The 12,340-nt window shown below is 41.2% G+C and overlaps 1 protein-coding gene across 3 annotated transcripts in view; it reads left to right on the top strand.

Moving 5' to 3' along the window:
- PARP15 (poly(ADP-ribose) polymerase family member 15) overlaps positions 1–12,340 on the top strand; it is a 46,278-nt gene that overhangs the window by 30,692 nt on the left and 3,246 nt on the right. For 2 of the 3 annotated variants that reach the window (XM_032267707.1, XM_032267705.1), the window contains 3 exons: positions 3,176–3,382; positions 8,921–9,054; positions 11,806–11,980. In XM_032267707.1, the coding sequence (XP_032123598.1) occupies positions 3,176–3,382; positions 8,921–9,054; positions 11,806–11,980 (516 nt within the window). The remainder of the gene's footprint in view (positions 1–3,175; positions 3,383–8,920; positions 9,055–11,805; positions 11,981–12,340) is intronic. The other variant, XM_032267706.1, reaches the window with a different exon arrangement.

Genomic DNA, 12,340 nt, shown 5'->3' with positions numbered 1-12,340 from the left:
TGCCCTGGCCTGCCATCCTTGCTTTGTTGTGTCAGAGACCCCCAAAGTCAGCAAGTCCTGCTGAATCTTCTTCCAGAGAATTGCTGAGTTTCAGCCTTTCTTTTCGTTTCCAAATCTGTTCCTTCTAAAGGGAAGGACCAGATCTTTATGTCTTCTCTGCCCCATGTTGAATGAAGAATCACTGCCCATTAAATTTTGTTGAATGGAGGAATGAATAACAGTTGATTTGTTGATGTCTCCAGAGGTGCTCATGGATGTTCTCTTCCCCATTGATTTCAACGGACACTTTTGAAGTGTTTCTCAGGCTGGGCGTGGTGGCTCACACCTGTAGTCCCAGCACTTTGGGAGGCTGAGGCGGTTGGATCACTTGAGGTACTGAGTTTGAGACCAGCCTGGCCAACATGGTGAAACCCCATCTCTACTAAAAATAAAAAGTTAGCCAGGCGTGATGGCAGGTACCTGTAGTCCCAGCTACTCAGGAGGCTGAGATGCGAGAATAGTTTGAGCCCAGGAAGTAGAGGTTGCAATGAGCTGAGATCACACCACTGCACTGTAGCCTGGGCAACAGAGTGAGACTCTGTCTTAAAAAAAAAAAAAAGGATAAAAAGAAAGAAAGAAAGAAAAAGAAATGTTTCCCAGATGCAATCTATTTTGAGTACCACTAAACTCCCATGAAGTAGCTGGAATAGCTCCATGAGTTGTAGTAGTAATGTTAAGAATTGCTAAAATTTATTGGGTGCTTACATGTTCTAGGTGTTTTACATGTAAAAGTTCATGTATTTGTCATAGTAACCTTATATAGGGTGATCAATTCTTTCTAGTTTGCCCAGGACTTTCCTGGTTTTAACACTGTAAGTCTCATGTTGCAGGCAACCTCTCTGCCCCAGAGAAACTGGGAGGTTTGTCTTCATACTTACGACATGGTTACTATTAGCAAAGACAAATTTATTGTGAAGATAATGAAGCTTAAGTGATTGAACTTTACTTGCACAGGCTTTTTAAAAGACCCTGAGAGGAGCCCTAATAATGTCTTCACCTTGTTATTTGGTAAATTTCAAAAGTAGGATATTCAGCCCTCATGGATTAAGACCACTGTTTTTCCCCACTTTGACATCTCATACTTCCCCTTGCACTGGGTGATGTTGGGGTGGCTATAAACATTTATGTGATATAGCTAAGGAAAGTTGCCTTAGGAATATAATTTTCAGCATTTTAAAAGATATACTTTGTTGTGATTTCTAATTTTAAATATTCACTGTTATACATAATTGTATATTCTTTTTCTGAGATATAAATTCAAAACCTGGGTCGATCCCATACTGTGTCCCCATTTTGTAGATGAACTTGAAGTATTAAGGCACAAGGTCAGCTAGTAAGCAACAGAGCTAGATTCTAACCCACACAGCCTGGTCCCAAATCCTGCACAATTTTTACCATTACTTCTTTATTACATGGGTTTCTACCATTATATTCTTTTTTTTTTTTTTTTTTTTTTTGAGACGGAGTTTCACTTATGTTACCCAGGCTGGAGCGCAATGGCGTGATCTCGGCTCACCGCAACCTCTGCCTCCTGCGTTCAGGCAATTCTCCTGCCTCAGCCTCCTGAGCAGCTGGGATTACAGGCACGCACCACCATGCCCAGCTAATTTTTTCTGTATTTTTAGTAGAGACGGGGTTTCACCATGTTGACCAGGATGGTCTCGATCTCCTGACCTCGTGATCCACCAGCCTCGGCCTCCCAAAGTGCTGGGATTACAGGCTTGAGCCACCGCGCCCGGCCTATATTCTTAATTACCCTATTCTTAGCTACCATAGTCTTATCTCTATTACCCATTACCTTCTATTATTACCGCCAATTTCAAGCTGAGCAAACTGAAGTGTAGAGGTGCTATAGGTTGAGAGTGTCTCTCCAAAATTCCTATGTTGAAGTCCTAACGCTGGTACCTCAGATTTAGAGATAAGGTCTTTTTTTAAGGCAGAGTCTCACTCTGTCACCCAGGCTGGAGTGCAATGGTGCCATCTTGGCTCACTGCAACCTCCATCTCCCAGGTTCAAATGATTCTCCTGCCTCCTGAGTAGTTAGGATTACAGGGGCCAGTCACTACGTCCAGCTAATTTTTGTATTTTTAGAAGAGACAGGGGTTTCGTTGGACAGTCTGGCCTCAAACTCCTGACCTCAAGTGATCTGCCCGCCTTTGGCCTCCCAAAGTGCTGGGATTACAGATGTGATCCCAGTCTGAAGGTAGAATCTTTAAAGAGGTAATTAAGTTAAAATGAGGCCATTAAAGTGGGCCCTAATCCAATATGACTAGTGTCCTTATAAAAAGAGGAGATTAGGACACTGCCAGGTATGGACCGAAGAACACGTAAAAGACACAGAGGATACCCATCTACAAGTCAACCATGCTGATACCTTGACCTCAGTCTTCTAGCCTCTACTTCTCTTGCTTAAGCCACCAGTCCATGGCTTTTTGTACTGCAGCCCTAGCTAACTTCAAGAGGGATCAACTTACTTAAGATCAAACAACTAGTAAATAGTGGAGCCAGGACATAAACTCAGCTCTTCTGCATCCAGATCACATGTTCTTATCTCTGCACTGCCAATGCCCATCAGCTAAAGATCACCAGGAACACACACTATGGGGAGCTCTGCAGCATCTCAGTAGGAGAATGTTAGAAAGGACTTAATGGTCCTGGGCTTTAGGTGATTTTGTAGCAGTCTAAACTAAGTGGGGCTTTTCTCTATATCAGTGACTTCCAGGAAACAGACGTAATTCTATGATTGGATATCTTATCTAGAAGAAGGGAGGATGCATTCTGGCTAAATGTATGATTGGTAATGCAGCAGCTGTCACTCTTATTAGTCAAGACAGGGGAACGTTTGGCCATCTCTGTGATTTGGACAGGGTTCATGTTTTTGTCTGTGATAAGACATAATTATGGACTAGTCTTGTTTTTGTGTTAATTCATCATGGTCACAGAGTGGTTACATCAATGATGTACTGTGAAATTGTTTGTATTCAGCCAAAGAACACCTACTAGCTGTGAGTGTCCTGTCAGTTCCTGGCTGTCAGGGGCTTTCCTGTTTCTCAGCACTGAGAATTGCATTTGCCCAATTTCATCGTATTACCAACACTGGCTGAAACTTCTTTTTGTCATTAATTTTTTTTTTCAGGAAATGCCAGAAAAAACCCAATCACAGTTGCTGATAACATAATTGATGCTATTGTAGACTTCTCAAGGAAACATTCCACCCCATCATTAAAAACTGTTAAAGTTGTCCTCTTTCTACCTGAGCTGCTAAATATATTCTATGACAGCATGAGAAAAAGAGACATCACCGCATCACCGACCTTTCAATCCACATTCTCCACAACTACATGTAAGATGTTCAGTTTTTTAAAATCACCTAGCTGGCTCTGACAATCACTTAGAAAATGTTTATGTATGAATTACACTGGGTTTATAGTTTTCTATTCATTTTAGGACTTTTCAGACAAGTTCTTATGATTCATGGGAAAAGTATAAAAATTAGGGAATGCAACCTCCTGTCAATTAACTATTTTCCTGAGAGGCAAAATCATGCCTGGGAACAGGAATAGCAAATGAACAGGAAGAGAATGCAAGTGAGGAATCAGAGGGGAGGAGGCTTTGCAAATTTTAGCCAGTGGTCTTGTTGCAGAATATTCAGGAGACCGCAGAGACCAATGGGAGAAACAGAAGAATTTTATTAAGGTGGCCACCAGATCAGCAGATTAGCATCCCAAGGCTGAGGGCCTAACAAAGACAGGGCTCGACTTTTTATACATGAAGTACACAGTGGTGCTAAAAACAAGTTTGCAGGTGTAGAAAAAAAGGCAATTCATTAAACAATGATAGGCACCTAATTAGGCTTACACAGGACTGTTACTATGTAACCCAGATGTTCCCTATCTGTAGAGCTCAAGGATTCTAGCATGGGCCTTATCTGTTGCCTTCTGCTACAGTGTCCAGAAAGCTGGAGTCCTGCCTGCTTGGGCATTTCTTATGACCTTCACTGTATTACAAAAACTTACAGTTATCTGCTATAGAGAACAAGAATACAAGAATTTATCAACGTATAAAACTTGAAAAGTAGGATACAATCCCATGGGAGGGGGAAGGACTCAGGGAGGTTTACTTAGAAGAAAACTTTAATTTCTTCTCCCCTTTCCCACATTAGTCTTATATTTATTGATTGGTTGGTACTAACCCTTGGTGCTTCTTGTAGCTGTGAACTAGCTGATTAATACTGGTCTATTAATCATCCACCTATAGACAGGTTGGCCTGGAATAGAATCAGGTGTCAGAAGGGAGTGGCTCGGGTCAGCTGGTTGTACTATAGCATAAGCAGCCAGACAGATCCCCAGTTGCTACTCCGTAAGGTGTGTTTATACTTTAAGTATTTGTACTGACATGTTCCTCTGATTTAGTTTTCCCCTATTTTGTGGCGTTTGTACTGCTATTAAAATAACTAGGATTGCAGTCTCCTCTTGCAATCACTATTTTCACCCATTTGGAGCACTCACCCTTAAAGCACTGAGTTTTGCTAGTGATAAGGCACACCTGCCATCAGCAGCCTTCTTAAACCGAGGATTGTTGTCTGCTGCTGTCAGGAGGAATGTCAGTTCTCTCTACATTTATTTCCTGACAAGTATTCGCCTCAGTGTAGTACAACATACAATACATGTAGGAGACACACATATAATAAAAATATGAAAATAATAGTTGGATCTGTTAAGGTTCTTGCAGTAGCAAATAATAGAAAATCCACCTTACACTGGCTTAAGCAAAAAACAGAATTCCCTGACCCATGTTATTATAAAGCCCATGCATTCCTGGCTTCAGGTACAGTTTGATCCAAGTGCTCATATAATAATATCATCTAGACCCTGAATTTCTTCATCTCTTATTCTCTTCTTACCTGTGTTGTCTTTTCCCTCAGTCTTCATATGGTAAAAGATGGATGCTAGCAGCTTTAGGCCCCCATCCTTCCACAGTCAGTTTCAAGAGGAAAGAGTGTATCCAGTGGAGATACACACTTACCATCAGGAAATAATGCCAGGGAACAGAGCCCTGAGAGTCTTTTAAGCCCTGAGAGTCTTTCTGATTGGACAATTGCAGGCAGGGAACCATAATTACACTGATTGGCCGAGCCAGAGTCACATGCTGCATACTTGAGCTAGAGGGAATCACCATCCGAAGCAATGGGGAATAGCTGCTCCCTGAAGAAAATTCAGAAGGCTTTTACCAGAAAATGAGAAAAGGATATTGGGAAGTTAAAAATAGTATGTACCTACTATAGTATCTAGGGGTATATAAACTAACATTTTTTTCCCTTTTGTCCTGGTAGAAGAAAATTTTTATTAAATTTAAGAACACTAAATAAGTCATTATCAGTAAAGCAAAAAATAAAGTTTAACTGTTTTTTATCACTCCTTGCTTTCATTAATATTTTAAACTGACTTACAAATTTAAAAAACAAAACAGTGAAGTTGAAGAGAGAAGCAAACTGACTAAAATGAGCATACAACTGACCCTTTGAGACAGCAGGGGTGTCAGTGCAGGGAAAGACTGGTTTCAGCCTGAACTTCTGGCACCTGAAGTGAAAACAGACCACAATCAAACTGCACTACGTCATCTTTGTTGTTAGAGAAAAGGAATAATACAGATGAAATATCAGATAAAAGGAAGTTTGTTGGCTCAGATAAACTGGAATTTTAGTAAGAATTTATCATACAGCCGCTTTTCAAAAAGAACTTAAAGAGGATAGCTTTGGGTTTCATTTGTGCAGATAATACATAATTACTTTTCAAATGTATGTTAAAGCTGTTTATTGTGGCAGATTATTTATTGAGCACCACCTGTGTATCAGACACTAGAGAGATTTGGGAAGTCATGTGAGTAGATGGGATTGAAGCCCTTAAGTGTGATTGGCTTATCCAGGAGAATAAACAGTGAAGCGAGAAAGACAGGGGGCAGAGCCAGGGGTCTTATTTATTTATTTAGAGACTGAATCTCGCTCTGTCACCCAGGCTGGAGTGCGGTGGCACAATTTTGGCTTGCTGCAACCTCCGCCTCCCAGGTTCAAGCAATTCTCTTGCCTCAGCCTCCTGAGTAGCTGGAATTACACATGTGAGCCACCATGCCCGGCTAATTTTTGTATTTTTAGTAGAGACAGGGTTTCACCATGTTGGCAAGGCTGGTCTCGAATTCCTGACCTCAAATGATATTCCCTCCTTGGCCTCCCAAAGTGCTGGGATTACAGGAGAAAGCCAACGGGCCCGGCCGGGATCTTGGTTTTTAAAAAAACCCATCCCCACAGGTGAGGGTATTTATCCTGAACCACCAGGAATTTGAAAGTAGAGCTTATCTTTTAAAACAGTAGTCCCCAACCTTTTGAGCACCAGGGACCAGTTTTATGTAAGACAAGTTTTCCACGGACTGTGTTGTGATGGGGGATGGTTTCAGGATGATCCAAGTGCATTATATTTATTGCCCACCTTATTTTTATTATTATATTGTAATATATCATGAAATAATTATACAACTTACCACAATGTAGAATTGGTGGGAGCTCTGAGCTTGTTTTCCTGCAGCTAGAAGGTCCCATCTTGGCTGATGGGAGACAGTGACAGATTATCAAGCATTAGATTCTCATTAGGAGTGCATAGCCTAGGTCCCTTGTATGCACAGTACGCAATAGGGTTTGAGCTCCTATGAGAATCGAATGCTGCTGCTGATCTGACAGACAGTGAGCTCAGATGGTAGTGAGAATGATGGGGAGCAGCTGTTAATACAGATGAAGCTTTGCTCCCTTGCCCAACGCTCACCTCCTGCTGTGCAGACTGCTTCCTGACAGGTGACAGACTGGTGCCAGTCTGTGGCCTGGGACTTGGGGACCCCTGTTTTAAAAAACGCTCATCTTTTCTAAAAGCTGTATAAGAATAGGGCTCAGGAAAATGCTTAGCACATGGAAACATTTAAAAGGGTAATTATCATGCTATTTTCTGTGAAGCCCTGGGCTGCAAGTCAACAGTGCTCCTTAGTTTATGACCTTCCATGTGATGCTGGGTGAGTATTCCTGGGACTCCGTTTTCTCTCCTCTAAATTTTCTAGCCAGGGTTATCCTTTGTACATAGACAACAGAGTAGATAGCAATGTTTGGTGTAGCTTAAGGGTGTGATTTAAATGTCTTTCCTCTCGAGAAAAGACCTTTGGCTTTATTCTTTATTCTATTAATATACAAATACCAGCTGGGTGCTGTGGCATATGCCTATAATCCCAGCACTTTGGCAAGCCAAGGCAGGAAGATTGCTTGAGCCCAGGAGTTCGAGACCAGCGTGGGCAACATGACAGAACTCCATCTCTAAAAAAAATCGGCCAGGCATGGTGGCATGTGCCTGTAGTCCCAGCTACTGAGGAGGCTGGGGTGGGAGGATTGCCTGAGCCCAGGAGGTCAGGGCTGCAGTGAGCCATGATCATGCCACTGCATTCCAGACTGGGTAAATGTATAATAATAATAATATACAAATACCTCTGAGATGTAAAAAATATCAAGCTTAATTGGTTAAGAATAACCCTATGTTTACAAAGGACTTGGCATTCCCTAAAGCATTTTCAGACTCATTATATTTTAACTTTGCAACAATCCCGTGAGGTGGTAGATAGAGCTGATCTTATAATTCCCATTACACAGATTAAAAACTAAACACTCACCCAGAAGTGGTGTTATGTGTTCAATGTCATATGGCTGGTCACAGGCTGAGGCTGATCTGGTCTTCTGATTCCAAGTCCTGATAGCTTCCTGCTCTCCAACCTCAGGGCATGAAAGGAATAGAAGACCCCCTAAAAACCTTCACTTCCTTATTTTGGAGCCTTGCCTGCTGTATTCAGAGGAAAGGAAGCGGCAGATCCAAAAGGACCGTAAGGCGTCCGACTAGAAATGATTAGGCAGAAAGATCCTGAAGGAGATGGACAGTGTCGGGGAAAGGAAAAAACGTAGCTTTCAGAACACGCACCCTTATTGGTGGGAAAGTTTGCCAGAACAACTTTTGAAAAGAGCTTACTGATTAGGGTTAGATGCCTCCCTATGTCACCAGAACTTACCCTGGATGGACTTGCTTAACAGGAAGATGGTGCCCTGGATCCCTCCCTCAGGCCAGGTAGATCTTTCACTAAAAATGAGTAAACTGTGGCTTTGTTTGTAAGGAAAAAATCCTTTGGTTTTTACCTGTGGAGTTGTGTCATTTTGTGGGCTTTTACTTCTCTAATGCAATGTGTCCATATTCATACTGGTTCTGCTATCTTAGCAAGTTGACATCTAGCTTGGGCGTTTTAGAAGTTCCAGGAAACCACTGAAAAGCAAAGGAAACCAGAATGATCACCTGATGGGAAAGCATTCTCTTAGCACATCTGCTATGTTCTTTACATGGTGCTTTCTCTGCTTGTTGTATAAAATGGGGTACAGAACAATGTGCTTTAAATATCTTTAGCAGAGTAATCATGTTTCAAAAAAATAGAAGAGAACTACATTAAATAATACTAATAAAAGCAAAAGCATCCATAAATTGACATTCATGTTTCCATATCAGTTTCTTACAAAATTAATTCTACAGAACTCTCTGGGAAAATTACAATTTCAAGCTATAGTGGATCTAAGTTTATCTAAATATTTTAGCTAGAGCACTAATGAATATATTGTGTGTCACATTGGTGTCAGACTGTTCACTTCATCTGGGTTTACTCAATTGAGGATAATAAAAGAAGCAACCATGAGATGTGTAGCTTCTACTTTAAAGATCACAGTTGGATGACGAGAGACAAGAGCATAGGAGGTGCCCTGATTTTCAGAGGTCTTTGGAAATGAATGTTGTGTTTTGACCAAATGCTGACTTTCCAGATAATCTTCCTGAACACTGGACTGACATGAATCATCAGCTATCTTGCATGGTCCAGCTACACCCAGGACAATCAGAATATAATACCATAAAGGACAAGTTCACCCAAACTTGTTCTTCCTACACAATAGAGAAGGTAATGCTGTGTTAAAATTTACTGTTTAAATACGTTGGCGAATTAACATAAAAGCTGTTTTTTTAAATAACACCCTTCCTTCCTTTACTTTACTTCCTATGTTTATTTTAACTGGAATTAGACTTACTCAAGCTCCATCGACGTGAAATCTCATGGTTTATTCCTTAGCGGTAATGAAGGAGATTCCAAGTCACATGTTTATGTTAGGATGCTTTCAGTTGCAAGTCACAAACCAACCTACTCAAACTGATTAAACAAGGAGAATTGTGTTGGAAATTAATGGAAAGTCCTGAAGTAGGATGGGCTTTGGAGAAGTCTGATCCAGCGGCTTGATGGTGTGCTGGATCCAGTCTCTCCAGCTTTGCTGTCCTCAGTGTCAGCTTTTCTTAAGGCTGGACTCTCCTTGTGGTTGTTGGGTAACTGCTGGCAGCAATTAGGGTGTCTCTGCTTTCTCATTCACAACCCATAGAAGACAACTGTGTCCTGTTCCACAGTTAGTGGATGAGAATCCCAACCACTGCTACCATCTCTGTGTCTAGGGAATACCTTGTTCTGGTTGGCTTGGGCCTGAGCTATCAGATCCCATCAATGTGTGATTCATTTTGAAATCCTGATTGGTTTAACTCAATTAGACTCCACCCTAGAACTATAAGTAGGGCCAATCCCACTCAAATCAGAAGTTGCTAATGGGGTGGAATGCATGTTTAGAAGATTACCACAATGCCCACTATGCTGCATAAAACTATTAGTCAGTAAAGTATAAGGGTTTGTCAGTAGATCACTATACTTGTATATCAGAGCAGGGTGTGACATCCTAGTAATTTGAAATCTTGTGACCTCTTCCATAGAGCTGTGTACTTACCTCTTGGAGCACTTGTAAAATGGTGCTTTGTAAGTATATAGTTACATTACAGCACTTATAAGGTACTTTGATAACATTTCACATGCCTGGCTCCCGGACTAGACAGTGAGCTGCTTAAGGTAGGAGTCACATCTTGTTCATTTCTTCATTCTCAGTACCTAGGAAGCTGTCTAGCACATAGTAGGACACAATATGTATTGAGTAAACTTGAATGAATGAATGAGCTTAATTCCTGAGAAGGGGAAACCAGAAGATAGAGACATCCTACATAAAAGACAGAATTTAAAGGAGGCGATGCCTCGTGGTGTTAAAAGCTGTTGGGAGTACAGTCCCAGGCCTCTGATTCTATAGGTTCTGCATCCATGATTTCAGCCAACCTCGGATGGAAAGTGTGGTGAGGCCTATGATGGTTGAGTATACGGAATGTGTACAGACTTTCTTCTTGTCATTATTCCCTAAACAATATAACAACTATTTACATAGCATTTATTAATACATTGTATGGGGTAATATAAGAAATCTAGAGATGATTGAAAGTATATGGGAGGATTGTGTAGATTATATATTAATACAAATACAGTACTATGTCATTTTATATCAGGAACTTGAGCATCCTCAGATTTTGGTATCTGTGGGGGTTCTGGAACCAATCCTCCATGGATATTGAGGGATGACTGTACAAGAAGTGCAAGAACCCTATTCCAATTGTGTTTCCCCAACATCTGCTGCTTTCTTGGCTCATACTTCTTTTGAAAATTAATCCAACATTGGATTAATCCCGTAACTTACCTTCTCTCCCACTGCTTCTAGATGAAATCCTTACTAATACATGGTCCCCAGCCTCAGCTGAACCGTCCAGGCTGCCTGGAATCCTTCATTGCTTCCTCCAGTCAACCCCCTCACACATTCCCCATTGCAAACCTTCATTACTCTCCTGGAGACCTCCACTACTTTGAGCAGAACAACTTTCCCTCCTGCTATTATGGCTTGGCTCCTCAACAGCTGCCCAGGTACCCACTCCATTCTTCTTCAACCTCTCTTCTCCCTCTGTTTTCAGAACATCATTCTCTCAGATTTCCTCCTCCTTCCCCAGACACAGGTTAGCTGGAGCCCTTTATTATACTTTCATAGCTCCGTGTGTGTTCTCCTGACCATCCCTTATCAGTCTGTGGGGTAGTGATTAGTTTTCTTGTCTTTCCCCCACCCCATTAGACTGAATGTTTCATGAAGGCAGTGACCCAACACAAACTTAATTCATAATGATGTTCAGTAGATGATGGCTGAATGGATGCTAACTCCATTTCCTAGGAGGAAGGAGAACCAGTAGAGAGTGATATTTTGAAAAGAAGTGAAAGAAGAACAGTTTTAAGAAGAGGATGGCTCATGGTTTGACATGCTATTCAGAAGTCTAGAAAAAATAGTCATAAGATTAGGCAATTATGAGGTGATTTGTGACCGTAATTGGAGCAATAACAGAATTGTTATGAGACGCCACATGGAATAGGTTGGAAGATGAGAAGGAGTTCAGGAAATGGCTACTAAATGAGTACAAATTTTTGAGTAGGTGTTTGAATGTCAGTGAATCTCCAGGAATTCCAGGGAATATACTGGTAATCATTTTGATATAAACTATATTCTGTTATTTAAAATATATACTAACAAGCACTATTACAAAGCATAGATACTAATAGATACTTTTAGCTCATCTTTCTCTAAAGGCAGAAAGCTGCCTGCTCTCTGAATTTGCTCTCTATTTGTATTTTCTTCTCCTTTTCCTTCACCAACTCCTCTTCCTTCTTTTTCATATTGCTTATTTTAAGTCCACAACAAATACAACATACTGAGCCCCAAGGTCATTTCTGAAATATTTTGCCTTTTGTCATCTGCAGATTGAGAGGATACAGAATGCGTTTCTTTGGCAGAGCTACCAGGTAAAGAAAAAGCACATGGATATCAAGAATGGCCATACAAATAATGAGAGACTACTCTTCCATGGGACAGATGCAGACTCAGTGCCACATGTCAATCAGCACGGCTTTAATCGAAGTTATGCTGGGAAGAATGGTAAGGAAGCGAGTAATCTGGCTGCTCAGAAGGAGGTAAACAATAATTCCAGACTTTTCATACCCAAGCAGCGTGAAGCCATGGATGGCAGCCATATTATCATTGTCAGAATAGAGCTCGCTGTGTTTTACCTTAAAGGAGATTGGCAATCTTCTGAGGGACGATGGAGTGAATTTTAGAAATGATGAAAAGTAACTTTAATGGGCAGGTATTTTTTAAAAGACAGTCTCACTCTGTCACCCAGACTGGAGTGCAGCAGCTAGATCATGGCTCACTGCAGCCTTGATCTATTGAGCTCAAATGATCCCCCCGCTCAGTCCCCTGAGTAGCTGGGATTACAGGCATGTACCACTGTGCCCA

The sequence above is a fragment of the Sapajus apella genome, unplaced genomic scaffold (assembly GCF_009761245.1).
Source record: "Sapajus apella isolate SASKATOON/1434 unplaced genomic scaffold, GSC_monkey_1.0 scaffold171, whole genome shotgun sequence".
Taxonomy (NCBI): Eukaryota; Metazoa; Chordata; class Mammalia; order Primates; family Cebidae; genus Sapajus; species Sapajus apella.
The sequence above is the reverse complement of the archived record's forward strand: the minus strand, read 5'-3'. Positions and strand labels throughout refer to the sequence as shown.